General features: G+C 53.0%; 1 protein-coding gene across 1 annotated transcript; it reads right to left on the bottom strand.

Moving 5' to 3' along the window:
- Positions 1–939: 939 nt before the first annotated feature.
- Positions 940–27,333, bottom strand: LOC147600748 (E3 ubiquitin-protein ligase PHF7-like). The gene is made up of 11 exons (XM_086749666.1): positions 27,276–27,333; positions 24,552–24,805; positions 9,922–10,090; positions 9,645–9,736; positions 9,424–9,525; positions 9,005–9,129; positions 8,755–8,917; positions 8,526–8,632; positions 8,283–8,396; positions 6,406–6,524; positions 940–1,070 (listed from the first exon to the last, which is right to left on the bottom strand). The coding sequence occupies exons 1-11, from the start codon at positions 27,331–27,333 to the stop codon at positions 940–942; spliced, it is 1,434 nt and encodes a 477-aa protein (XP_086605792.1).
- Between the last annotated feature and the right edge of the window lie 658 nt (positions 27,334–27,991).

Raw genomic sequence — 27,991 nt, 5'->3', positions numbered from 1 at the left:
CACAGGTGGCTTCAGTACTTTCTTACAGGCAGCTTCAGTACTTTCTCACAAGCGGCTTCAGTGATGTCCTTGAGGCCTGCTGCTCACAAACATAACAATTCCATTCGGTCTGGATTGTTCACTAAGTGCCCCTGGTACTCCAGGTATCCAACAAAGAAGGGGGAATTATTTGGGACGACGAGTATCAGAAGCCACGGGAATGAGAAACAAAGGACTTTCCGAGAGAAGGAAAACAAGAGAAAAGACATCTGGGGGTGGATGGGCGATCGGAGGGTAGATAAGCACATAAGCTGTAACAATAAATGATTTCACTTAGCGTGCAGCGGGGGTCCGTGACTATGTTCCCACAGCCTTCCCTCGGCCATGGACACTTTCTGAGGCCAAGAAAAGCTCACAACGCTCACCTGGCTGTCCTGTCCGGGCCAGGCCACGGCACTCATGCTGATCTGCTCCACAGCCTTCCCCGGCACTCAGGCCAGGCTGACAGGCCTGTGCTTCCCTGCATCCTCCTGTGGCTCTTCCTGTGGACGGGCGTCACGCGTGCTGCCCTCCCGTCAGCCGGGGCTTCCTCGCTCGGCGAGGGCTGCTGGGCAGTGGTGGAAAGTGGCCTGCTGAGCGCTTCGGCCAGCACCCTCTGCCCCAACGGGCGGGTCCCGCCCGGCCCCGCAGATCTGTGTGTGTCGCAGTGCGGTCGCAGGGCGCTGACCATTTCCCCCGGGGGGTGGGGGCTGCATCATGCTCCCCGTGCCGGTCTCTGGCTCGGGGGCTGGGCACCCTGAGCACAGCTCGCCGGCACAGATGAGGCGCAGGAGGCGTTCAGCGCCGCAGCCTTTTCCTCAGCCTCTGTCCCCGCGCTGCCCCTGCCCTGCCAGGGACGGGGATTCTCCTCAGCCCTGCTGCTGCTGCTCCTGTCTGTGCAGACACAGCTTTCACGCTCTCTCACGGCAGCAGCAGATTCAGCTCTCGCTGGGCGCTGGCACTGCCAGTTCTACGCCCGCACACCCTCACGGCGTCCTTGGCGTCCTGCGGAGCTGCTGACCAGGCCCGGCCGTGCGGGGGCGGTGCCCGGCCTGCGCCCGAGGGGATGCCGCCTGGGATTGGTCGCTGGGCTCTCACTCTGCCCCCGTTTGGGCCTGCCCTGAGGCAATGCTGTCTGGGATTGGTCCTCTGGGCTGTCACTCTGCCCCCGTTTGGGCCTGCCCTGAGGCAATGCTGGCTGTGATTGGCCCCGGGTGGTCAGCCTGCTGGGCTGCAGTGCCCGCCCTCGACCTGGGGCAATGCTTCCTCTGATTGGCTGCCTGGGATTTCCCCCTTGCTCCTCCCATCTAATGACGGGTCAGACAGCTTATCAATCATCACGTGCTGCTCTCCCACGCGGCGTGATTAGTGGAGCCAGCCTGCCCCGCCCCTGCAGGGTGCCCAGCTTTTTCCACTCTTGCCGCCTTTCCTGCAGGCCGAAACTGAGAGTGCAGACTCTCTCGGTGCATCTTTGGACCTATAAAAAGTGGGGTTTGCCCTAAAAAGAGAGTTTAGATGCTTAAAATGAAGCTCTAGGCCTGAATAATGTTGTGATTCCTAAAATGAAGGCTTTGAGCTGTAAAAGTGGGGTTAGGGCCCTGTGAATGAGAATTTGGACTCCAGAAATGAAGCTTGGAGCCCTGTAACGGATGGTTTGGAAACGGAAATGAGGCTTTGGACACTGAAATGAGCTTCAGTGTCTTAAAGCAATGTTTGGGCTCTAAAAAGGAGACTTTGCAAACTAAACCCGAGGCTTTGACCCTGAAAATTAGGTGTCAGGCCACATTTTAGACGTTGGACCTAAAGTGAAGGTTTGGACCATAAAAACGAGGCTTTGAAATCTGTAGGAGAGAGTTCAGGCCCTCAAAATTGAGGTCTGGAAAATAAAAATGAGACTTTGGCCATGAGAAGTCAATGCCGCAAGCCTGTCAGTGTTTAAGAGGCACTTGGGCAGAGTCGGTATTAACGAGCTTTAACGTGGTCAGCCCTGAACTGGTCAGGCAGTTTGACCAGATGATCATTGTAGGTCTCTTCCAACTTAAATATTCTGCTCTTTTGTATTCTAAAAAAAAAAAAAACAAACAAAAAAAAAACCCCAAAAAACAGGCTTCTTTGGGCCCCACTCTTGCAGACTGGATCCTACAAATTAGTCTATGCGAGCTTTGGGAGCTAAAAAGAGTGTTTGGACCGTAGCAGTGAGCCTTTCAACCCTCAAAATCAGAGTTGAGGCATTAAAAATGACACTTTGGGCCCTTAAACTGAGTCTTTGAACCTTTGGAGTAGGGCTTGAACTTCTAAATGATGGTTTGTATCCTAAAAATGAGATTTTAGATGTTGAAAATGACTGTTTGGACAACCAAAATGAGAGTTTGGGCCCTAAAAATGAGACTTGAAGTTTGAACTTTAAAAACATGTGACTGCACCTTAAAACTGGGTCTTTGGACACTGAAACGAGCCCTTGGACCCGGAAAATGATTGTCGTAGTTCAGCCCCGATCGGGACCAAACTACGCAGTCTCCGTTCCTCTCACAAGGAAAATTCTTCACAACAGGCTGGCAGACGCCTCTCAGGACGTTTTTACATCTCATTCACATCTCCTCCCCTCTCCACTTCTCTCAGCCGGGCCGGGCCCAGTCGGGCCCAGTCACCGCCCGGCGGGAGGCCAGAGGGTGAGGCCTGCAAGGCCCACGAGGCTCGCGCCTCCCCCTCTCTGTCCCTGCTCAGCTCCTTCACATCTTCTCTACTTCCTTTTTTTCTGTTTTCCCCTTCTTAAATGCATTACTGCAGAGGCGTTATCATGGAACGTGCTGACACCAATCGGCTCGGCCTTGGCCAGCAGCAGGTCCGCCCTAGGCCCGGCTGAGTCCACTGAACAAAGAGGAGCAACTTCTAGCAGTTTCTGACAGAAGCTGCCACCTTAGGCCCCCCTCACTAAACAAAACCAGAACAGTGATGATTTAGTCTCTAAACTGTGGATTTGGGGCCCTTTAAATAGGATTGTGTGGCTTTACGATGCAGCTTTGGACTAAGAAATGAGGCTTTGTGCCCTAAACATGAAGGCTGGCAATGAAAAATGATGATTCGGGCCTCCAAAAGGAGGACATATCTAAATCTAATTAACACTTCCTCTTATCTTGTATCTAATTAACAACGTCTTATCTGAGTAAATTATGTTAACATCTCTAAATCTAATTAACAACGTTTTATCTTACCAAACTAAAAATGTGTCCCAGGCCAAGTTTGAGGCCTGTGACTCTGGGGGATCAGAAGAGGAGGGTGATTGTTCACGAGGACAATCACAAGGTGAACACACGTAAACCAACACAAGCATAGCAGTGCCCAACATCAAAAGTGCCCCAAAATAAAGCGCCATCAAAGCGTTAATCATTTTGCTCATTTTTGCAACCTTTTTTTTTTTTCTTTTTTGCTGAGTCTGGCAACTGGCCCTCGTGGAGCTGGTGGCTGTGTGATCCTGGTCATGGGAACTGGGGTCTGGATACGCAGCAGGAAAATGGATTTCCACGCCTCCAGCCCAGAGCGCGTGTGTGGTTTGGGCCTAGAAACTTCTGTCCCATATTTAGGCCCAGCGAATAAATACCACCACTATAAATTTGTTGTCAGTTTCTATACCACGCCGTGGATCCATGGTTGTTTCAAAAGAAAAACCATCTCATAGAATTCATATTGCTGATGGCGTGGTGTGGCACACAGCGCAAATGTGTTTGACGCCAAGGGGTGAGGCAGTAGTTATAAACTGCATACGAGGTACAGCACGTTGAATGAATTGTATAGAACAGGGAACGGTGCGTGGTACAAACATCAGCATGGCGAATCCACGGAACAAATAGAATAGGATTCGCTTGACCCATGGACTCCCAGGGAGCCAAGAAAGTGTGTCAATGTCCCGGCCTTTCCCTGTCTGGTCAGGCGCGTGGGCTAGCTCCCGTATTCCTGCGGCAATTTGTTTAACAATTTTCCTGCTCTCATCAATTTTTAAACAACAATTAGAACCATTCAGTTTACCACAAACACCTCCTTCTGCGGCTAGCAGATAATTGAGAGCCATGCAATGTGGTTGGCGTTTGTGTGGCCTGATCTGCCTGTAGGTCAAAGGCATGGGCCGTTTCGTTAGTAATCATTTTTAAATCAACTTTCACATACCCAACAATTAGTCAGGTTAAAAGCGTTGGCCACCTGCTGCCCTAGAGCTGTGAATTCATTTTGCCACCCCAAGCCAAAGAGGGGGCGCAGGTGTTTCCCCAAATATCAAAGGCGGCAACAATGGTCGACCAAAACAATGTTTGTGATAATATGCCAAACATCCTATAAATATTAATAAAACTATCAGCGATGAAATCATACAGGCAATCAGCAGCTTCATATATTTCTTCAGGCTGGCGTCAAAAGATTTCATCTGGAAAAGAAAAGAAAAACCAAACTCGGCTCTTTTTTAAGGAAGTGGAAGCAGATCGTTGTGAGAAGGATGGAATAACCCACTGCTGTTAGTTTTATGTTCCTTCCCAGAGGCATCTTTTGCTTTCCATGCATCTGTGTTCAGAGCGCTGGTGGGTACCAGTGGTACAGTTCCGATGGCGGGTGCTCGGCCAAAACAGGTTTTCCCGGAAAATGGGAAGGGTTTTGTTTGTGGTCAGGGCCCGAGATGGCAGGTACCAAGGCGGGGGGTTTTGAACAAAAGTCCGTGATTCTGGGACACCCGTGTCAGTTAGAAAGGTTACTGTTTTCTCCGTGGCCCTACAGCCACTGTAACCAATAATCTCCTCTCATATTTACGGTGAGTTGTTTTACAAAAGTCCGTCCTCTGTTTCCCCCCACCTTCAGGGAACGGGGAACGTAGTTTCCTTCCGCCCTCTTTTCTGCATCAGTTTCTTCCCCAAGGTCGATCAATGGTGGGGCACTAGCGGTTGTTTCAGAATTAACTTTTTACCCGGACCATGTTTGTACCAGTTTCTCGAACTTCTGGGTCGGAAGCCCATCCATTGAATCTCGGGGAATGCCAGTCTGGAGCCCCAGTTGCCACCATTCCTGACGGCTGAGGGGTCTCCCTCCCCCATGATCAATGGGTCGGACCGACTTCGAATCCTGACTGCTCTTGACCAGCGCCGGCCACCCTTTGCCCGGAGCCACCACCAAGACCGTACTTCCTCCCAAAGTTAATGAGTTCTTGGGCTACTTCTCCCCGTGTCCACACTTTCCTCCCTGTCCTCCTGTGATCGGGGGTCACTGTTCCCTCCAGAGCGCCTGTGGGTCTGTCTGCTATGGGGGTCCTTTGTATCTTCCCCTGTAGCTGGACCCCGGTGGGGTTCAGAGAATCAGGAAGTCCTCGAATTCTAGGAGTCGTCCGTTCCGGAACCACAGGCATCATCACTGGAGAGCCCTGGTCAGGTCTGAGCTCTCTGTCATACATCATCTGCAAACAAGCCTGGGGGACACTCGTTGGTTTCTCCCTCGCACACATCTTCAGTTTTAACTGGGAGATTGTCCTGGTTCAGCCCCGCTCGGGACCAGACTGCGCAGTCTCTCTCTCACTCCCCCCACCCCCCGAGAGAACAGGGAGAGATGATATAAGAAAAACAGCTCGAGGTTTGAGATAAGGATGGGGAGAGATCCTTAACGTTACCGTTACGGGCAAAACAGGCTCACGCGACCTGGGGAAAACTATTCATTTATTTCTAAAACCAAAGCAGAAGAATGAGACAGGGAACAAGATAACCTCCCCCCACCCCTCCCTCTTCCCGGGCTTAACATTATCTCTACCACCTTCCCCCTGAGCGGCACAGGGGGGAAGAGGGAATGGGGGTTGTGGTCAGTCCATCACGCGTTGTTTTATGCCACTTCTTCGTTGTCGGGAGAAGAACTCCTCGCATTCCTCCCCTGCTCCAGCGTGGGGTCCCTCCCACGGGCCACAGTCCTTCATGAAACTGCTCCGGCGTGGGTCATCTCTTCCACGGGGTGCAGCATCTCCAGAATGGCTGCCCCAGCGCGGGCCCTCCGTGGGCCACAGCCTCCTTCAGGCACCCGCCTGCCGCGGCGTGGGGTCCTGCACGGGCTGCAGGGGGATCTCTGCTCCTCCGCGGGCCTCCACAGGCTGCAGGGGGACACCAGCTACTGAGAGGAAAATTAACTCCATCCCTGCCAAAACCAGGACATGGCCTCTTCTTCCTCAGCCCCAGCAGCAGCCGGGGCGCTGCGTGAGGGTCCCTGCGCCGGAGGGCTGGAATCTGCGTGGGCTGCAACGGGAGGCACTGCAAGGGGCAGGGAGATGATGAGCGCAAGTCCATGCCCTCCCTCCCCAGAGCACAGCCTTCGCTTGTCCCCAGGTCCCAGACATGGCCCAGGGGACCCTGTCCCCCCAGCTGAAACCCTCACCGCTGCTCGTGTTGCTGCAGTCGCGGCACTCCCAAGAGTCAGCATCCTCCGCCACGGCTGAGCAGAGCTGGTGGGTCCCGCAGGAGGCACAGGAGCTGCAGAGCAGAAGTCTCCAGGGCCTAGGGGAGCAACGAGACCCACTGCCACCAACGGCCCCTGAGCTACGGGGTGCCAGCCCCGGCGCTGTGCTGAGCCCAGCTCCAGCCTGCTTCCGCCCTGGCAGCCAGGGCTGAGCTGCCGGCACGCACCCCGTGCCAGGCCCAGCTCAGCATCCCAGGGAACCTCCATAGAATCATAGAATGGTTAGGGTTGGAAGGGACCTTCAAAGGCCATCCAGTCCAAACCCCTGCAAGGAGCAGGGACATCCCCAACCAGAGCAGGTTGCTCAGAGCCTCATCCAACCTGGCCTGGAACGTTTCCAGGGATGGGGCTTCCACCACCTCTCTGGGCAACTTGTTCCAGTGTTCTACAACCCTCATTGTAAAAATTTGTTTCCTAATATCCAAGCTAAATCTACCTCTCTCTATTTTGAAACCGTTACCCCTCATCCTGTCACAACAGGCCCTACTGAACAGCCTCTCCCCATCTTTCCTGTAGCCCCCTTGAGGTACTGGAAGACCGCTATCAGGTCTCCCCAGAGCCTCCTCTTCAGGCTGAACAGCCCCAACTCTCTCAGCCTGTCCTCATAAGAGAGGCGCTCCAGCCCTCTCATCATCTGCGTGGCCCTCCTCTGGACCTTCTCCAACTGGTCCATGTCCTTGTGTTGGGGGCTCCAGAGCTGGACACAGTACTCCAGGTGGGGTCTGACCAGGGCAGAGCAGAGGGGCAGAATCACCTCCCTCAACCTGCTGGCCACGCTCCTCCTGATGCAGCCCAGGATGCGGTTGGCCTTCTGGGCCGCAAGGGCGCATTGCCGGCTCATGTTGAGCTTCTTGTCCACCATCACTCCCAAGTCCTTCTCCTCAGGGCTGCTCTCAATCCATTCCCCGCCCTGCCTGTGCTTGTGCCTGGGATTGCCATGACCCAGGTGCAGGACCTTGCACTTGGCCTGGTTGAACTTCATGAGGTTGGCACGGGCCCACCTCTCCAGCCTGTCAAGGTCCCTCTGGATGGCATCCCTCCCTTCCAGCGTGTCGACGGCACCACACTACTTGGTGTCATTGGCAAACTTGCTGAGGGTGCACTCTATCCCACTGTCCATGTCGCCGACAAAGATGTTGAACAGGGCCGGGCCCAGCACGGACCCCTGAGGGACACCACTCATGACCGGTCTCCACATGGACATTGAGCCGTTGACCACCACTCTCTGAGTGCGGCCATCCAGCCAATTCCTTATCCACCGAGTGGTCCGTCCATCAAACCCATGTCTCTCCAGTTTAGAGAGAAGGATGTCGTGCGGGACAGTGTCAAAAGCTTTGCACAAGTCCAGGTAGATGATATCCGTTGCCCGTCCCTTGTCCACGGATGCCGTCACCCCGTCATAGAAGGCCACCAAATTGGTCAGGCACGATCTGCCCTTGGTGAAGCTGTGTTGGCTGTCACCAACCACCTCCTTGCTCTCCTTGTGCCTTAGCATGGTTTCCAGGAGAATCTGCTCCATGACCTTGCCAGGCACGGAGGTGAGGCTGACCGGCCTGTAATTGCCCCGGTCCTCCTTGTTCCCCTTTTTAAAAATGGGGGTTATGTTTCCTCTCTTCCAGTCATCGGGGACCTCACCAGACCGCCACGATTTCTCAAATATGATAGCCAGTGGCTTGGCAACTTCATCCGCCAGTTCCCTCAGGACCTGCGGATGGATCTCCATCTCTGCCCAAAGAAGGAGACAAAGGCTTCGTCTCCTCACTGGGGCTGCAGGGACCGCGGTCGGTGGCACTCACCCACTCGCTTCCGCCTGCTCCCATCCCAGCGGGCACAGGCACTGGCTGGCGTCGCAGGAGCTGTGCCGCAGGGAAAGGTCTGCAAAGGCCCCGTCCTCCTCCCAGGCAGCATCTCTGCAAGAGCAGGGGAGCGCTCAGCTGCGGGGGCGTGGGGGACACCCCGCCGGCAGCCGGGCAGGTGGAGGGGATGGACTGGAGCATGGCCCAGGAGGAGGGAGGCAGAGGGGAGGGCAGGGCACCCACCTGTCAGGGATTTTGATGCCCAGGCGGAACATCTCCGCCTGGAAGGTGGCCGTGTCCTGGCACAGAGGGCAGCGGAAGTGGTAGAGCCCAGAGCTCAGTGCCTCGCCCTGGGGCAGAGATGGCATCAGCATGAGCAGCGCAGGGGTCCCGTTCGCCCCCCCGCAGCTGGGTGACAGGGTGCAAACCAGGGCTGATGACCACGCCAGGGGCCGGGGGCGATGCCGCCTACCTGGATGCAGCGGCGGTGGAAGCAGGTGCTGGCGCAGGCGGGACAGACCAGGGTGTTGTAGCAGGGCTGCCCCGCCACCGCCTCCTGGCAGATGAGGCAGAGGCTCTGCTCCTGCCGCAGCGCCCGCACCCTCTGCACTGGCCGGTGCTTCCAGCAGAAGGATCTGTGGGACGCAGGAGACAGCTGAGCCCCAGCCTCCTCCAGCCCGGCCCCATCCCCAGCCCCAGCCCCGGGGGGCAGCTCCACTCACTTGTACACCCCGAAGAACTGGGAGACGCAGCCTCGCTTGCTGCCGCAGGGGAAGTGGAAGATTCTACGGCAGCGCCGGCGCTGGCAGATGACCGAGGCGCCCTGCAGCTGGCAGATGCAGCAGCGCTGGGGATGGCACAGAGGTGGACGGCATCAGTGCCGCACAGCCCTGGGGAGCCCGGTTCGCCCTCCCCCAGCACAGCCCCGCCACGTTTTGGTGGGCTGCCTGGCCCGTGACATCGTGCCACCTTCCCCTCCAAACCCCCAGTTTCTGCAGAAACGGGCCTTTTTGGGTGGAGGAGGAGCTGGGGGGCTCCTGGCAGCTGGCTGCCAGAGCATCCCTGGTGGGGTTACTGGCGTGTGCAATGCCGGACACAGGACATGGGGACCACGGTGGGGACACGTGCCCCCCAGCCTCACCTTCCGTGCCACGCGCTTCAGCTCCTGCCGGATGTCGGGGAAGAGGAAGCTGTAGAAGCCCTCTTCATCGGCCCCTCTCTGGCTCAGCCCGCTGGCGTGGTACTGCACGAGGGGAAAAGAGGGCACGTGCCAGGGGCTGCTGGCGGTGCAGGGCTGGGGACTGGGGGGTTTAGGGACCAGGGGCTGTCGGGGACTGGGGGCTGTGGAGCCCCGGGACTCACCAGGCAGTTCTCGTGGATGCAGAGCCGATTCTGACAGCACAGCTGCCCAACCACCTCGGGGTCACAGTCTGCCCGATGGCACAGGCTGCACGCTGCGGGGGGACGGCAGCACTGTCACCCCCAGCACCACGCAGGGGTGCTGGGGGAGGGTGATACCGGCAGCGGGATAGGGGAGAGGCCGGAGCACGTTCCCAGGGCATGGAGGCCTCTGCTCGCTCAGCTGGGCACCGGCCAAAATCCCCTCTGGCCGGTGCCCGGGGCGATGCTCTGCGCTCACCTTGTTCCCTGGGGCCCTGGCGCCTCCTTTTCTGTGGGGGAGGCTCACAAGAGGCTCCTGCCTCCTGCTCCAGCACCGCTGCGGGACACTGGGCCGGGGGGGACTGTGGCCTCACGCGGCGCCCCGACCTCAGCTCCATCACCACAAGTGGCTGCAGCAAAGGAGATGCCTGGATGTGGGGACGTTGGTGCGGTCAAAGCCCGTCCTGATCCTCCAGCATCCGTGGCAAACGCGCCACTGAGCAGGGGGCAAGTGGGCGGGGGCATTGGTCCAGCCCGGGGTCTTTGTGACACGGCACCACACGTCATAGAGTCACAGAATGGTTGGGGTTGGAAGGGACCTTCAAAGGCCATCCAGTCCAACCCCCTGCCAGGAGCAGGGACATCTCCAACCGGATCAGGTTGCTCAGAGCCCCAGCCAACCTGGCCTTGAATGTTTCCAGGGATGGGGCTTCCACCACCTCTCTGGGCAGCCTGGGCCAGTGCTCCACCACCCTCAGTGTAAAAAACTTTTCCCTAATATCTGATCTGAATCTCCTCCCTCTATTTTGAAACTGTTACCCCTCGTCCTGTCACAACAGGCCCTGCTGAACAGCCTCTCCCCATCTTTCCTGTAGCCCCCTTGAGGTACTGGAAGACCGCTATCAGGTCTCCCCGGAGCCTTCTCTTCTCCAGGCTGAACAGCCCCAACTCTCTCAGCCTGTCCTCATAAGAGAGGTGCTCCAGCCCTTTTATCATCTTCGTGGCCCTCCTCTGGACCTTCTCCAACTGGTCCACGTCCTTCTTATGTTGGGGGCTCCAGAACTGGACACAGTACTCCAGGTAGGGTCTCACCAGGGCAGAGTAGAGGGGGAGAATCGCCTCCCTCGACCTGCTGGCCACGCTTCTCCTGATGCAGCCCAGGATGCGGTTGGCCTTCTGGGCCGCAAGGGCGCATTGCCGGCTCATGTTGAGCTTCTTGTCCACCATCACTCCCAAGTCCTTCTCCTCAGGGCTGCTCTCAATCCATTCCCCGCCCTGCCTGTGCTTGTGCCTGGGATTGCCATGACCCAGGTGCAGGACCTTGCACTTGGCCTGGTTGAACTTCATGAGTTTTGCACGGGCCCACCTCTCCAGCCTGTCAAGGATGGCATCCCTCCCCTCCAGCATGTCGTGGTGCTTTTTTTTTTTTAAAAAAAAAACAAAACCCAACAAAGAAACCTACCGCCAACATTCACTTTTCCCTGACCAGGAATCAAACCCAGGCCACAGAGATGACAGCACCAAATCCTAACCACTGGACCTCCTGGGAGCTGCCAGGTCTTTTCTTTTCCCCCAGATATAACGCCAGATACGAGAAGCACAGATTATTGAGGTCGCACTGGGTGCACAGGAGGGTCTCGCCATGTTTTCCTCCTCTTTCCTTTGCTAGATGGTAAAATCCCAACTTTCCCACTGCTGGCTTCATCTCCGTGCCTTCAACCAACCACAAAACAACGTTTTCTCCTTTTCTTGCGTCTGATGTACGAGTGGTTGATTCCTCTAAAAATGCAGGAACGTTCAGGTGGAGAACTGACCTCTTTCCCTTCTCTTGGGGTTTGTCGTGGAGGAACCCAGCGCAACACCAAAGCAGGGGAAATGCCTGGTCACAGCACAAACGCGTTGCCTGTGGATGGGGCAGCAGAAGCAAGTGGAGCGGGATATTTTTTACCATTTCTGGCAAAAGATGAGACCATTTCTGTCTGGTTTTGAGTCGAGGACCTTTTGTGTGTGAGGTGAATGTGCATCCCAGCATGAACAGCCCTTGCAGGCAGCAGGGCAGCTCTGTCCTTTGGGGTGATGGCCCACAAGGCAGAGAGCAAGAGGCTGGGAAAATGTGCTGAGACACAGCAGTTTTGGGGTCTGGGCTTGGGAGATCAAAGTGGGAGAGGAGTGCATTTCCCACAGGGGTGTGGGGTGTTTGGGAGCACCCAGAGTGGGAAATGGGATTCGCTCTTCTCGAGAGATGGTGCAAAACCCCACTTCACCCCATTTCTGTAGTGTGGTGGTGATCACGTTCGCCTCACATGTGAAAGGTCCCCGGTTTGAAACTGGGCAGAAACACCACTTTCAGGGGTTTTCCCCTACCTCGCTGGCACATAGTGAAGGACTTCCAGAGCAACAAGAAAAGCTTCTATAGGCCCTTCAGGGATAAAAGGAGGTGCAGGGAGAATGTAGCCCCCCTCTGGAAGGAAACGGGTCACCTGGTTACCCGGGACATGGACAAGGCTGAGGTGCTCAATGACTTTTTTGCCTCAGCCTTCACCGATAAGGGCTCTTGTTGCACCACCCAAGTTGTGTGTCCTGGTTTCGGCAGGGATGGAGTTAAGTTTCCTCTCAGTAGCCGGTGTGTTTTGGCTTTCATATGTGAAGAATGTTGATAAAACTCTCTGATGATACCAGTTGTTGTGAATGAGACCAAGGAGACTGTCTGGTTTTCCAAGTCTCATTAAAGTCCCGTTAATGTGCAGATGCGGGAAGCTGGGAGAAAGACAGACAGAATAATTGACCCAGACTGGCCAAAGAGAGTGTTCCATGCCTGAACGTCACGCTCAGTAGAGAAGTGGGGGTTGCCTGTGGGAGGGGGCATCCATTCTGGCATGCATCCTTGGCATCCATCTTCTTGCCATCTCCCCCGCTTGCTGGCATCGTTCCCTCTCCCTTGCTGGCTCGCTCTCCCACCCCTTTGCTTGCTGCTTGGTGTTGTTTCCGTGATCGCTGCTTGGGACGAGCTGCATCGGTCATTTGGACATCAGGTGGTGAGCAATCGTGCAATGTTTATTTTGTATGTTTTGTATATATTAATATCCTTGTATTCTGTTATTTTTGTAGTTTTCCTTTGCTATTTTAGCAAACTGTTTTTATCTCAACCCACGAGTTTTCTTTTCTTCCCGATTTCTCTCCCCCATCCCCTGAGGCTGTGTGGTGACCAGGCCAAACCACCACGGTCTTTTTGGCGCCCAACGTGGGGCTCGAAGGGGCCTCACTACATCAGTCGTGAGATCATCAGACCTCAGTCTGAGGATGCAAGGTTCGAGCCCCCGGTCAGTCCCAGAGGGCTGAGTTAAGGACAGGTCTGAACACCGTGTGTTGAAAACAGATTTGTTCCAAGCACTCCTTGTGCCGGTTTGGTCATCACTGGGCACAAAGTTGTTTTATTTGCTCTCGGAGTTGTTTTCAGAGCTGTATTGGACAGCAGCTCACTTGCTGCTGTTTGTTGGTGTTTCTGTGCGGTTTATCAACACTGTGTGTTGGATCAAAGGTATCGCTCTGCTGTGCTGTGTGGCACTGGTTTGCTTCACGAGATCACTGGAAACGGGACCGATTTCGTATTTGCACTCAATCGCGGCGGGCAGTGCGCAGAGCGAGGAGGCCGAGGCAGCTCCGCCCGGGTATTTCGGGAGCCATCTCGAGGGTGTTGTTTGGAACTATACCTGTTGTTTTGTTCCGGGAAGCCAGGCCGCGGGGGGAACATCTGTTTACAGCTTTCCCCACTTCGCCAAGCTGATTTCAACAGCTTTTGAGAATTTTGAATACCCCTGCGATACCCCAGCCACCGTGTTCATGTCGGCAGGTCTCTTGCAGCTATCTCAGACCTTGATCGTGATTAAGTTGAGACAACTATTTAAAAATATTATGGCTGCTCCAACCCCAGCAGCAGACACTGTGGCTACTCCAACTCCTGCTACAAATGCTGCAGCTACTTCAGCCCCTACGGCAGGCACCGCAGCTACCCCAGCCCCTCTCCGGGCACTGCGATTGCTTCGGCCCCCACGCCAGACACTGTGGCTACTCAAACCTCGGCAAGCAGTACCAAAGAGAAACCGAAAAACCAACCCCCGCCAGTGTTAGTTGCCCCTGTACATAAGAAATGCACCAACAAATCAGTTTGCATAGTGAGAGATGATGATGAACCAGGGCCATCTCAAGAACAGGGAGAGGCAGAAGGAGAGGTAGTCACCCGGTCCCTGTCCCTGAGTGAGCTGCGAAAAGATTTCAGCCAAGGGGAACTTGTCACCTGGTTGCTCCGACGCTGGGACAGCGGGGCCAGTAGCCTGGAATTAGAAGGCAGGGAAGCCAGGCAGCTGGGATCCCTGTCTGGGGAAGCGGCCATTGACAGGGCAATTGGAAGAGAGTCAGCAGCCTGCAGCCTCTGGAGGCGACTCCTGTCAGGCGTGAGGGACAGGTATTTCTTTAAGGAAGATATTGTCTGCCGCCAAGGAGAGGACACAAGGAAGTGGGACGGAAAGCCTACCTCGGCCCTAGAGACACGTGTCCATGAGTTGTGAGGTAAAACAATCACAAAGGGAGGTTCTTCCAGGAAAACTGCTGCTCTGTCTCTGGTGGGCAGTTCCCCAGACAGCACAGAAGGGCTGATCTCACCTCTGATTCGATGGAAGGGACTTCTGATTCATATTCACAGAAAGTGAATAGAGAATATTACAAACAGGACTAGAGGGGCCCTGCCTCCAGCCAGGCGGAGTAGAGGGACAACAGAGTTTATTGGACTGTATGGATTCAATGGCCTGGCACATCAGACCCATGGGAGTATAAGGCTCTAGCAGACACCGGTGCACAGCGTACCCTAATGCCAGCGAGCTGTAATGGCGCAGAACCCGTTTGTATTTCTGGAGTGACAGGAGGATCCCAAGAGCCGACTGCATTGGAGGCTGAAGTGAGTCTGATGGGGAAGGAGTGGCAAAGGCACCCCATAGTGACTGGCCCAGATGCTCCGTGCATTCTTGGTATAGATTGCCTCAGGAGTGGGTATTTCAAAGACCCAAAAGGGCACCGGTGGGCTTTTGGTAGAGCCACCGTGGAGACGGAGGAGAATAAACAGCTGTCCATCTTGCCCAGACTTTCAAAGGACCCTTCCGTTGTGGGAAGCTGAAGGTTGAGGAACAACAGGTAACAATTGCTACCACCACGGTGCACCGGCGGCAATATCGCACCAACCGAGACTCCATAATCCCCATCCTCAAGCTGATTCGTCGACTGGAGAGCCAGGGAGTGATCAGTAAGTCCCGCTCACCCTTTAACAGTCCAGTATGGCCAGTGTGAAAATCAAGTGGAGAGTGGAGGTTAACAGTGGACTGTCATGGCCTAAATGAAGTTACACCACCGCTGAGTGCTGCCGTGCCGGATATGTTAGCGCTTCAGTATGAACTGGAGTCAAAAGCAGCCAAGTGGTACGCCACCATTGGCATCGCCAGTGCGTTCTTCTCCATCCCTTTGGCACCAGAATGCAGGCCACAGTTTGCTTTCACTTGGAGGGGGGTCCAGTCCACCTGGAATCGACTGCCCCAGGGGTGGAAACACAGCCCCACCATTTGCCATGGACTGATCCAGGCTGCACTGGAAAAGGGTGGAGCTCCAGAACACCTGCAGTACATTGATGACATCATCGTATGGGGCAACACAGCAGCAGAAGTTTTTGAAAAAGAGGAGAAAATAATCCAAATCCTTCTGAAAGCCGGTTTTGCCATAAAACAAAGCAAAGTCAAGGGGCCTGCAGAAGAGATCCAGTTTTTAGGAGTAAAATGGCAAGATGGACGTCGTCACATTCCAATGGATGTGGTCAACAAAATAACAGCTATGGCTGCGCCGACTGACAAAAAGGAAACACAGGCCTTCTTGGGCGTTGTGGGTTTCTGGAGAATGCATATTCCAAATTACAGTATGATTGTAAGCCCTCTCTATGAAGTGACTCGAAAGAAGAATGATTTTAAATGGGGCCCTGAACAACGACAAGCCTTTGAACAAATTAAACAGGAGATTGTTCATGCGGTAGCCCTTGGGCCAGTCCGGACAGGACAAGATGTGAAAAACATCCTCTACACTGCAGCCGGGGAGAATGGCCCTACCTGGAGTCTCTGGCAGAGAACATCAGGAGAGACTCGAGGTCAACCCCGAGGCTTCTGGAGCCGGGGATACAGAGGATCTGAGGCCCGCTATACTCCAGCTGAAAAAGAGATACTGGCAGCATACAAAGGAGTTCGAGCTGCTTCAGAAGTGATTGGTACTGAAGCGCAGCTCCTCCTGGCACCCCGACTGCCAGTGCTGGGCTCGATGTTCAAAGGGAAGGTCCCCTCTGCACATCATGCAACTGATGCCACGTGGAGTAAATGGGTCGCACTGATCACACAGCGAGCCCGGATAGGAAACCCCAATCACCCAGGAATCTTAGAAGTAATCACAGACTGGCCAGAAGGCAAAGATTTTGGAATGCCGCCAGAGGAAGAGGTGACACGTGCTGAAGAAGCCCCACCATATAATAATTTACCAGAAGATGAGAAGAGGTATGCCCTGTTCACTGATGGGTCCTGTCGCATTGTAGGAAAACATTGGAAGTGGAAAGCTGCTGTGTGGAGTCCTACACAACGAGTTGCAGAAGCCACTGAAGGCCAAGGTGAATCGAGTCAGTTTGCAGAGGTGAAAGCCATCCAGCTGGCTTTGGACGTCGCTGAACGGGAAAAATGGCCTGTGCTCTCTCTCTACACCGACTCATGGATGGTGGCAAACGCTCTGTGGGGGTGGTTAAAGCAATGGAAGCAGAGCAACTGGCAGCGCAGAGGCAAACCCATCTGGGCTGCTGCACTGTGGCAGGATATTGCTGCCCGGCTGGAGAATCTAGTTGTAAAAGTCCATCACGTAGATGCCCACGTACCCAAGAGTTGAGCCACGGCAGAACACCAAAATGACCAAAGGGTGGATCAGGCTGCTACGATTAAAGTTTCCCAAGTGGGCCTAGATTGGCAACACAGGGGTGAACTATTTTTAGCTCGGTGGGCCCATGATACCTCGGGCCATCAAGGAAGAGACGCAACATACAAATGGGCTCGTGATCGAGGGGTGGACTTGACCATGGACACTATTGCACCGGTTATCCATGAATGTGAAACATGCGCTGCAATTAAGCAGGCCAAGCGGTTAAAGCCTCTTTGGTAGGGAGGACGGTGGCTGAAGTATAAATATGGAGAGGCCTGGCAGATTGATTACATCACACTCCCACAAACTCGTCAAGGTGAGCGCCACGTCCTTACAATGGTGGAAGCCAGCACTGGGTGGCTGGAGACCTATCCCGTACCCCATGCCACTGCCCAAAACACCATCTTGGGCCTTGAGAAGCAAGTTCTCTGGTGACATGGCACTCCAGAAAGAACTGAGTCAGACAACGGGACTCATTTCCGAAACAACCTCATAGACCCCTGGGCCAAAGAGCATGGCATCGAGTGGGTATACCACATCCCCTATCACGCACCAGCCTCTGGAAAGATTGAACGGCACAATGGACTGCTGAAAGCTACACTGAAAGCAATGGGTGGTGGGACCTTCAAAAATTGGGATAAACATTTAGCAAAAGCCACCTGGTTAGTCAACACTCGGGGATCCACCAATCGAGCTGGCCCTGCCCAGCCAGAACTGTTACATATTGCAGAGGGTGATAAAGTCCCTGTGGTGCATCTAAGGAATATGTTAGGAAAGACGGTCTGGGTTATTCTTCCCCTTGCAAAAGCAAACCCACCTGTGGGATTGCTTTTGCTCAAGGGCCTGGATGTACTTGGTGGGTAATGCGGGAGGATGGGGAAGTCCCATGTGTAGCTGAAGGAGATCTGATTTTAGGTGAGAACAGCCAATAATTTGACCTGTATATAATCATTTCTATAGTTCTTACATGTCACGTCAAAGGTATTGCAGCAAGGAACACCCTGATCAGTGAAGAATGAGCTTCAATAAAACCGAGAGAGATGCAACGGTGATGGAACAGGAACTGGCGCCCAACAACTTCCTCGAGATCAACATCTTCCACTCGCAGACCATGGACATGATACACCAGCCACGCCAGATGTACCAACTGCGAGTTCCAGGTGCAGCAGGCAACAACCCCACACTACATACCATCTCTCTTGTCCTGAAAGACTGTCAGGACAGATGGAGCCCAAAGTCATGGACTAAATGAGCTCAACAGACTGAAGGAGTTACATCTCTGTGTATACACACACACGTATATATGTATACGCATGACGTAGATGGTATGGAATAAGGGGTGGACACTGTCCTGGTTTCGGCAGGGATGGAGTTAATTTTTCCTCTCAGTAGCCGGTGTGTTTTGGATGTCGTGTGTGAAGAATGTTGATAAACACCCTGATGATATGAGTTGTTGTGAATGAGACCAAGGACACCGTCCTGCTCTCCAAGTCTCGCTAATTTGCAGATGCGGGAAGCTGGGAGAAAGACAGACAGAATAACTGACCCAAACTGGCCAAAGAGAGCGTTCCATGCCTGAACGCCATGCTCAGTAGAGAAGTGGGGGCTGGGCAGGGCGGGTGTCTGCCTTCCTGGCATCCATCTTCCTCCCTCGTTTGCTGGCATCGTTCCCTCTCCCTTGCTGGCTCCCTTTTGCTCCTTTGCTTGCCTCTCGGTTTTGTTTCCATGATCGCTGCTCGGGACGGGCTGTGTCGGTCATTGGGACATCGGGTGGTGAGAAAACACATATTGTTCACTTTGTATATTTTAATATCCGTATATTCTGTTATTATTGTAGTTTTCCCTTGTTATTTTAGTAAATTGTCTTCATCTCAACCCATGGGTTCTCCTTCCTTCCCCACTGGGGAGGGGGAGGGTGAGAGAGAAACTGTGTGGTAATTCGGGCTAAACCATCACAAAGGAAAAAAAGGTTGCAAAAATGAGCAAAATGATTAACGCTTTGATGGCGCTTTATTTTGGGGCACTTTTGATGTTGGGCACTGCTATGCTTGTGTTGGTTTACGTGTGTTCACCTTGTGATTGTCCTCGTGAACAATCACCCTCCTCTTCTGATCCCCCAGAGTCACAGGCCTCAAACTTGGCCTGGGACACATTTTTAGTTTGGTAAGATAAAACGTTGTTAATTAGATTTAGAGATGTTAACATAATTTACTCAGATAAGACGTTGTTAATTAGATACAAGATAAGAGGAAGCGTTAATTAGATTTAGATATGTCCTCCTTTTGGAGGCCCGAATCATCATTTTTCATTGCCAGCCTTCATGTTTAGGGCACAAAGCCTCATTTCTTAGTCCAAAGCTGCATCGTAAAGCCACACAATCCTATTTAAAGGGCCCCAAATCCACAGTTTAGAGACTAAATCATCACTGTTCTGGTTTTGTTTAGTGAGGGGGGCCTAAGGTGGCAGCTTCTGTCAGAAACTGCTAGAAGTTGCTCCTCTTTGTTCAGTGGACTCGGCCGGGCCTAGGGCGGACCTGCTGCTGGCCAAGGCCGAGCCGATTGGTGTCAGCACGTTCCATGATAACGCCTCTGCAGTAATGCATTTAAGAAGGGGAAAACAGAAAAAAAGGAAGTAGAGAAGATGTGAAGGAGCTGAGCAGGGACAGAGAGGGGGAGGCGCGAGCCTCGTGGGCCTTGCAGGCCTCACCCTCTGGCCTCCCGCCGGGCGGTGACTGGGCCCGACTGGGCCCGGCCCGGCTGAGAGAAGTGGAGAGGAGAGGAGATGTGAATGAGATGTAAAAACGTCCTGAGAGGCGTCTGCCAGCCTGTTGTGAAGAATTTTCCTTGTGAGAGGAACGGAGACTGCGTAGTTTGGTCCCGATCGGGGCTGAACTACGACAATCATTTTCCGGGTCCAAGGGCTCGTTTCAGTGTCCAAAGACCCAGTTTTAAGGTGCAGTCACATGTTTTTAAAGTTCAAACTTCAAGTCTCATTTTTAGGGCCCAAACTCTCATTTTGGTTGTCCAAACAGTCATTTTCAACATCTAAAATCTCATTTTTAGGATACAAACCCTCATTTAGAAGATCAAACCCTACTCCAAAGGTTCAAAGACTCAGTTTAAGGGCCCAAAGAGTCATTTTTATTGCCTCAACTCTGATTTTGAGGGTTGAAAGACTCACTGCTAGGGTCCAAACACTCTCTTTAGCTCCCAAAGCTCGCATAGACTAATTTGTAGGATCCAGTCTGCAATGTTTAGGGCATAAAGCCTCTCTTTTTTTTTTTTTTTTTTTTTTTTTACAATACAATAGAATAGAGTATTTAAGTTGGAAGGACCTACAACGATCATCTGGTCAAACTGCCTGACCAGTTCAGGGCTGACCACATTAAAGCTCGTTAATACCGACACTGCCCAAGTGCCTCTTAAACACTGACAGGCTTGCGGCATCGACTTCTCATGGCCAAAGCCTCGTTTTTATTTTCCAGACCTCAATTTTGAGGGCCTGAACTCTCTCCTATAGATTTCAAAGCCTCGTTTTTATGGTCCAAACCTTCACTTTAGGTCCAACGTCTAAAATGTGGCCTGACACCTAATTTTCAGGGTCAAAGCCTCGGGTTTAGTTTGCAAAGTCTCCTTTTTAGAGCCCAAACATTGCTTTAAGACACTGAAGCTCATTTCAGTGTCCAAAGCCTCATTTCCGTTTCCAAACCATCCGTTACAGGGCTCCAAGCTTCATTTCTGGAGTCCAAATTCTCATTCACAGGGCCCTAACCCCACTTTTACAGCTCAAAGCCTTCATTTTAGGAATCACAACATTATTCAGGCCTAGAGCTTCATTTTAAGCATCTAAACTCTCTTTTTAGGGCAAACCCCACTTTTTATAGGTCCAAAGATGCACCGAGAGAGTCTGCACTCTCAGTTTCGGCCTGCAGGAAAGGCGGCAAGAGTGGAAAAAGCTGGGCACCCTGCAGGGGCGGGGCAGGCTGGCTCCACCAATCACGCCGCGTGGGAGAGCAGCACGTGATGACTGATAAGCTGTCTGACCCGTCATTAGATGGGAGGAGCAAGGGGGAAATCCCAGGCAGCCAATCAGAGGAAGCATTGCCCCAGGTCGAGGGCGGGCACTGCAGCCCAGCAGCCTCACCACCCTGGGACAATCACAGGGAGCATCCCCTCACGGCAGCCCAGACCAGGGCAGAGTGACAGCCCAGAGGACCAATCAGAGTCAGCATCCTTTCAGGGCAGGCCCAAACGAGGGCAGAGTGACAGCCCAGAGGACCAATCCCAGACAGCATTGCCTCAGGGCAGGCCCAAACAGGGACAGAGTGAGAGCCCAGCGACCAATCCCAGGCGGCATCCCCTCGGGCGCAGGCCGGGCACCGCCCCCGCACGGCCGGGCCTGGTCAGCAGCTCCGCAGGACGCCAAGGACGCCGTGAGGGTGTGCGGGCGTAGAACTGGCAGTGCCAGCGCCCAGCGAGAGCTGAATCTGCTGCTGCTGTGAGAGAGCGTGAAAGCTGTGTCTACACAGACAGGAGCAGCAGCAGCAGGGCTGAGGAGAATCCCCGTCCCTGGCGGGGCAGGGGCAGCGCGGGGACAGAGGCTGAGGAAAAGGCTGCGGCGCTGAACGCCTCCTGCGCCTCATCTGTGCCGGCGAGCTGTGCTCAGGGTGCCCAGTCCCCGAGCCAGAGACCGGCACGGGGAGCAGAATGCAGCCCCCACGCCCGGGAGAAATGGTCAGCGCCCTGCGACCGCACTGCGACACACACAGATCTGCGGGGCTGGGCGGGACCCGCCCGTTGGGGCTGAGGGTGCTGGCCGAAGCGCTCAGCAGGCCACTTTCCACCACTGCCCAGCAGCCCTGGCCGAGCGAGGAAGCCCCGGCTGACGGGAGGGCAGCACGCGTGACGCCCGTCCACAGGAAGAGCCACAGGAGGATGCAGGGAAGCACAGGCCTGTCAGCCTGGCCTGAGTGCCGGGGAAGGCTGTGGAGCAGATCAGCGTGAGTGCCGTGGCCTGGCCCGGACAGGACAGCCAGGTGAGCGTTGTGAGCTGTTCTTGGCCTCAGAAAGTGTCCATGGCCGAGGGAAGGCTGTGGGAACGTAGTCACGGACCCCCGCTGCACGCTAAGTGAAATCATTTATTGTTACAGCTTATGTGCTTATCTACCCTCCGATCACCCATCCACCCCCAGATGTCCTTTCTCTTGTTTTCCTTCTCTCGGAAAGTCCTTTGTTTCTCATTCCCGTGGCTTCTGATACTCGTCGTCCCAAATAATTCCCCCTTCTTGTTTTAACAGCACAGCGTATGCACTTCTATCGAAAGGTCTTGTGAGGGCTTCTTGTAGACATCATAAAATACAAGGGAGAGCACGTGCCATGGTCAACAATGCTGTAATTACCATAATGGCTCCTTTCCAGAGTAACATAACCCATCCTTACTTCATTCTTGTCCAGTCAACAGTTATGCCACACACAAGCTTAGCCAATAAAATTACTGATCACAAATATTCATGTTTGCTGAGCAAAACTGAGTTTCACTGCTTTCTAGTAGTTTTCTACTACAGCATTCTTCTGCTGTTACAGACATAACAACTGCAGCAACCTCCTTACCTACAAAGCCAGTGACTAGTTTTTTGCAAGCCTCTGTTGAAACAAGCCATAAGTTCTGCTGACAATGTCTTGTATCCTAAATCTTCCCTTCTCCTGCCATGGCTTCTTCCTGTGAGCAGGATTGTATCCCTCCCCCAAGGTCAGAGTGCTTTCACTGGCACCGTACTGGCTGGAGAAATACCCACATCTCCCCTGCTTTGTTTCTGAGAAGAGGCTTGTTCCAAGGCTTTATCTATTAAAGTCTGCACACATTTCCACACGCACGGAATGCAGATCAAAATGCACATCTAAAAGGAATGAATGAGCATCCTACAGCTACTTGTAGTAAGCTTTTGTCAACCCCCCAAAAAGATTTCTGAATACATCAAAGCCATCCCTTTGTTGCAGTTTCTGTACTCCTTTTTGCAAGTTTTGAATGCTTTTGTGAATGGATTCCGAATGATCAGACAGATTCATACAGCAAAGCCCAGCAAAATCCTGGCAACCATGATTTTGTGCTCATAATAAAAAATCTATTGCTGCTCTGTTCTGTTACCACCCCGACTACACCGGAGACACCGCCGAGCAGGAGGGTGCTTATCAGCAGGGTTAGGGCAGAGAAAGGAGGCAGGCGCAGCACCTTCAGGGCTCCCCTGTTGTTCGCAGAGTGCGTTCTGGGCCCTGTCTCTCTCCTGCGCCCCGAGCCGCCTCTGTTTATCCCCTCGGCAGATTCAGAGGAAGAGTACTGACCAGATGCTGCTGCACGCGTGGCCAGCGCACGCAACCAGGCCTGTCAGATGTGCTCTGCAGGCTGACAGCAGTTCTGTTTTGTACAGTAGCGTCGCGTGCAGCACCTGCATCAGTCAGCAGCGCTGACAGCGCCGATGCAGTTGCGTTTGTTTGCTTAGCAAGCCAACAGCCCAATTTATTTAGCATAGCGAACGCCTGGGCACTTGCCACACCAAGTGCAAAGACTGGAGCAGCAATAATTTCACTTGGGTTCCCAAACTCTGTATTGTCTTGGCAGTCAGAATCAAAGCTACATGTACTTCGTTTAGGTCTTTTACGCTGTAAAAGACCTAAGTTATTGGGTGTAAACATCCCCAAGGTTCCCATGGTGCAGGGCCCCCCATATGGGAGGGCATCCCTGCCCACGCACAGTCCCCAGATATGAAAAACCCCCCATCAGGGCAGGCACTGGAGTAGTGCTGGGTTTTGATAGTTCCCTACACATTTCTGCTTTCCGTGACTGATGTCCACGGAGCTGCCACACAGCTCGTTAACAATCCAATGAACGCAAGGCAGCCTGGAGCACCGGTCGTACCCGCCGCGCAGGGATCCACATGTTCACTGCTCCTTTAGAGACACAAGCGTATCCATTTCCCCACGTTACAAGAGGCAACGGTCCTTCCCAGTTCCCTGCTTCCAGATTCTTGACCATCCCCGGAGCTTGCCCTCGGATGGCCTCAGGTACAGGAGACGATCCAAAATGTTTCTGTATTGGGGAAGAATTGTCACTCCAACCATTTAGACAACTGAGCACATACATTGCTTTCGCTGACTTTTCGTTTGCAGATCTCCCTTCCGTTCCCCCTTCTTGTTCTAACAGCATATTTTTAAGTGTGCCATGGGCGCGTTGAGTGACGGCCTGTCCAGTGGGGTTGTGCGGGATACCAGTAACACGCTGGGTGCCCCACAGAGCAAGGACGGTTTGGACTGCGCGAGAAGCATACGCTGGCCCGTTACCTGTTTTTATATGCGTGGGAACCCCCATGAGAGCAAACGCTGACGTCCAGTGTTGGCAAACATCTCGAGCACGTTCTCCTGCATGAGCAGAGGCAAACAATAAGCTGGGATGGGTGTCGATAGTTACATGCACATATTTGTGTGGGCCCAATGACGGGACGTGAGTTATATCAGATTGCCACAATTCTTGAGAGCACAAACCGTGCGGATTAACCCCATATCAAGGTGGCGTAACTGTGTTCTGGCAGCTGCTTCAGGAACGCACAGTTGCCCGAGCTTGTTCCCGTGTCAGCTGTAATTGTCGTTGAAGGGCTGCAGAGTTTTGGTGATAAAATTCATGGGACAGCTGAGCCTGCGTGAGTGTGTTTGGAACGAGGGCCGCGTTAGTGAGAGCATCTGCTCTCGCGTTACCTTCTGTGACAGGTCCTGGGAGCGGGGTGTGAGCTCTCAGATGTACAGTAAAGTGAGGACGATCCCGCACATGTAACACCGATAACAGCTGTTGAAACTGGTCATACAGCAAAGGATTATTAATTTCCTTTAGCACTGCCCGCTCAGCGCGTTGTATTACATTGAGCACATGGGCAGAATCGGAGATAACACTGAGGGGTTCATCTTTCCACTTGTACAAAGCTCGTACCACCGCCGCAAGTTCTACAGTTTGGGTCGAACCTTCGACCGATTGTGCGTCATGATGCCACTCACCATCCTGCTTCCGAACCATTACAGATTTGTGCGTTTGTCCTGATCCATCTGAAAACATTGCCAAGGCATTTTCCATGGGAGTGTAACTGAGCTGAGTTGCTGGATGCAACGTTAACTCTCCTAAAAATTGCAGCACTGGTTGCTGGGGCCAACGAATGGAAATCTGTAGCAAAACTGTTTGCAATGCGTCTGTGCTTCTGGGGTGAGTCTCCTAGGAGAGGGTAAATCTGAGTCTCCTTTACGCGTTTGGAAGAGTGGAGAAAGCAATTCTGTAGAGAGGCCTAATCCCGGGCGTACCCAGCTGACAGCTGACAGCAATTTCTGCTAATCGTTTCAGGTAAACACTGTTGGAAGGGTTTTAACTTTTGCGACACAATTGTTCTTTCCATAATTTGCCAGCAGCGATACTGCCAGGGACACACCTCTTGAATTTTTCCTTGAGCAATAGCCAATTTAAATCTGGATAATGCACTGGTGATAGCATTAAGAACTCTGTCTACCAGAGAATCATCAGGTGCTGCAATTAGGATGTCAGCCCTATAATGATAAACGAGGCTATTCCTATGCAAGCACCTTACTGGTGCTATGGCTGGTGCGACATACCATCGGCAGATGGTTGGACTGTTTTTCATACCTTGCGGAAATACCGTCCAGTGATATTGCTGGCTGGGTTCTCCCATATTGGTTGAAGGCACAGAAAATGTGAATCATGGACCATCCTCAGGATGCAAAGGTATAGTGAAAAAATAATCTTTTAAATCAATAATGACAATATTCCAGTCTTGAAGTATCATTGAAGGAGATGGTAACCCCTGTTGCAAAGGTCCCATACCCTCAATTACCAAATTTACTGCCCTTAAATCCTGTAAGAGTCGCCATTTACCTGATTTTTTTCTGTATTACAAACACAGGTGTATTCCAGGGGCTGTCTGTTGGCTGTCTGTGTCCAAGCTGTAATTGCTCGTCAGCTCACTCATTCAAATGGTGCAGCTTTTATCTTGCTAAAGGCCACTGGCCGACCCAGACAGGAGTATCTGTAACCACGTCAGGTTTTGGGTAAGCTGCCCTTCCCTGCCGGATGGGGAGGGTGCCTGGTGGTGGCCACAGCCCTGGGCACATAAGAAGACAAAAAAAAAAAAGGCCTGAGGTTTGAGACAAGAACAGGGAGAGATCCTTAAAGCTCCTGTTACAGGCAAAACAGACTTGACCCGGGGAAACCATTTATTACTAAAACCAAAGCAGGACAATGAGAAAGGGAACAAGACAACCTCCCCCCCAACCTCCCTCTGCCTGGACTTAACACCATCTCCACCTCCTTCCCACCCCTGAGCGGGACAGGGCAGGGGTGGGTGGGTAGAGGGAATGGGGGCCACAGTCAGTTAAGTAAATGTCGCTTTATGCTGCAGGTTACTAAGAGGAAACCTACAATAATAACAAAATATAAGAACATTAATATATACAAAATGAACAATGTACAATTTCTCACCACCCGATGTCCGAATGACCGGTACGCTGTCTGCCTTTGGCCCAGCTCCCTGCACCTGCTCATTAACGAGACTTGGAAGGCCAGACAGTGTCCTTGGTCTCATTAACAACAACCCTAATCATCAGAGCATTTTTATCAACATTCTTCGCATACAAAACCCAGAGCTACTGAGAGGAAAATTAACTCCATCCCTGCTAAAACCAAGACAGTATTCACCCCTTATTGCACACCATTTACTTCATGCTTACACGCACACACACAGACTGCCTGTGTCTGTCTAGGAAACTTTTAATTTCTGCTGGACTGTCATCTGTTAATTTGTCTGTTTGCACTGCCTCTCCGTTTCCACTTAGAGATCTTATAACTTAATGCTGCACCTTGCACGGCAACAATACCAACCTGGATGTATCCCTTGTTCCAACGGGGTCGACCTGCGACACCGCGCACACCAGAACACTCAGCTGTAGCGCAAATAGAAATCAGCGGGAATAAGCTGATGTCCACACCAACAGCTCCGAACAGTAACAAAAACATGACACTGTCGACACAAAGGACACAGACACAAACACGCCACCTCTGTAACGAGGAAGACTGGAGGCTCCTTTTCCAGATCTATGGGACCTGGATCAAAGGGATTTTCCGGCTCGCTGTCAGTCTTTGTTTCCACGAGTGGAGGAGCGGACGGGGTAACGGGTGCTGTCGGATCCCCTTTCTGCGCGTGATTCTTTAAGGCTTCAAACATTACGCACCACACCGGTCATAACCTTTGAGCAGCAGGGTCACCCCGCGTTGCACAGGCCCACTGCTCAACACTTACACTGTCCCAGGTGCCCACCGTGCAGACATGAGAGGTGTTAGCGTTTGATATGTGGGCGGACACCCAAACCAACAAGCTCTTCAGGTCAGGGTTATTAATAGCACAGTTCTGTTCCTCTAACGCTTTTGTTAGAGTCGTTAAAATTGATTTCTGTTCCTTTGAAGCAGCGCTTCTCGTCGTTCCTAGCCATGTTGCCTCCCTTAGTCGAGGTAAGGGATACTGCACAGACTTCCCCAGTTTGGCCAGGTTTCTTTAGAGCCGCGCTCCCTTCATTCCCGGCCGCTTACCTCCCTTCGTCGAGGTAACGAATTCGCTGCGCAGGCTTCCTACCAATCGGCCGGGCATTCCCACCGGAATCACAATCTTCTAATCTTCACTACTTCTAACAAGTCCCTGTTCGGGTGCCATTTGTGGGAACATAGTCACGGACCCCCGCTGCATGCTAAGTGAAAATCATTTATTGTTACAGCTTGTGTGCTTATCTACCCTCCGATCGTCCAACCACCCCCAGATGTCCTTTCTCTTGTTTTCCTTCTCTCAGAAAGTCCCTGGTTTCTCTCTCCCATGCCTTCTTGTTTCTCATTCCCATGGCTTCCGACACTCGTTGTCCCCAACAGAAGGCTGGCAGCACGACGTCCTCAGGGCAGCTGAATGCCTGGGGCACTGTCAATGCACCCATCCCTCGTGTGCCTCCCCACGCAGCTCCCTCTGGGGGCTGTGCAGACTCAAGGCCAGCTGCCATCTACGGGCACGTGGGTTAACTCCTTCCTTGGCAGGCAACGGGGCTAAGAGTTGGCAATCGGGACAGGCTGCAGGAATACTACGTGCCTGCATCATGGTTAGCTGAAAATGCCTTTTAAGTGCTCTAGCATTTTGATGATGAAAGGAATGTGACAATTTAGCTTGCTCAAATCGATTGGGAACTATCGCAGACATGGTGTAGAAATCTGCTAATTGATTACTTTCCATTATAGGACCAGGCAAATCCCTGTGAGAGCGAACA

This window comes from Chlamydotis macqueenii, chromosome 5 (assembly GCF_036417535.1).
Source record: "Chlamydotis macqueenii isolate bChlMac1 chromosome 5, bChlMac1.mat, whole genome shotgun sequence".
NCBI classification, from domain to species: Eukaryota; Metazoa; Chordata; class Aves; order Otidiformes; family Otididae; genus Chlamydotis; species Chlamydotis macqueenii.
Note: the sequence above shows the minus strand (reverse complement) of the source record. Positions and strands in the feature narration are given on the sequence as shown.

Coding starts and splice junctions, on each gene's coding strand:
- LOC147600748 (XM_086749666.1), bottom strand. CDS start 27,333: ATGCCCGGCCGATTGGTAGGAAGCCTGCGCAGCGAATTCGTTACCTCG. Junction 9,526..9,644: donor GCATCCACGAGAACTGCCTG/GTGAGTCCCGGG, acceptor CCCCTCGTGCAG/TACCACGCCAGCGGGCTGAG. Junction 8,397..8,525: donor GGCATCAAAATCCCTGACAG/GTGGGTGCCCTG, acceptor CTGCTCTTGCAG/AGATGCTGCCTGGGAGGAGG.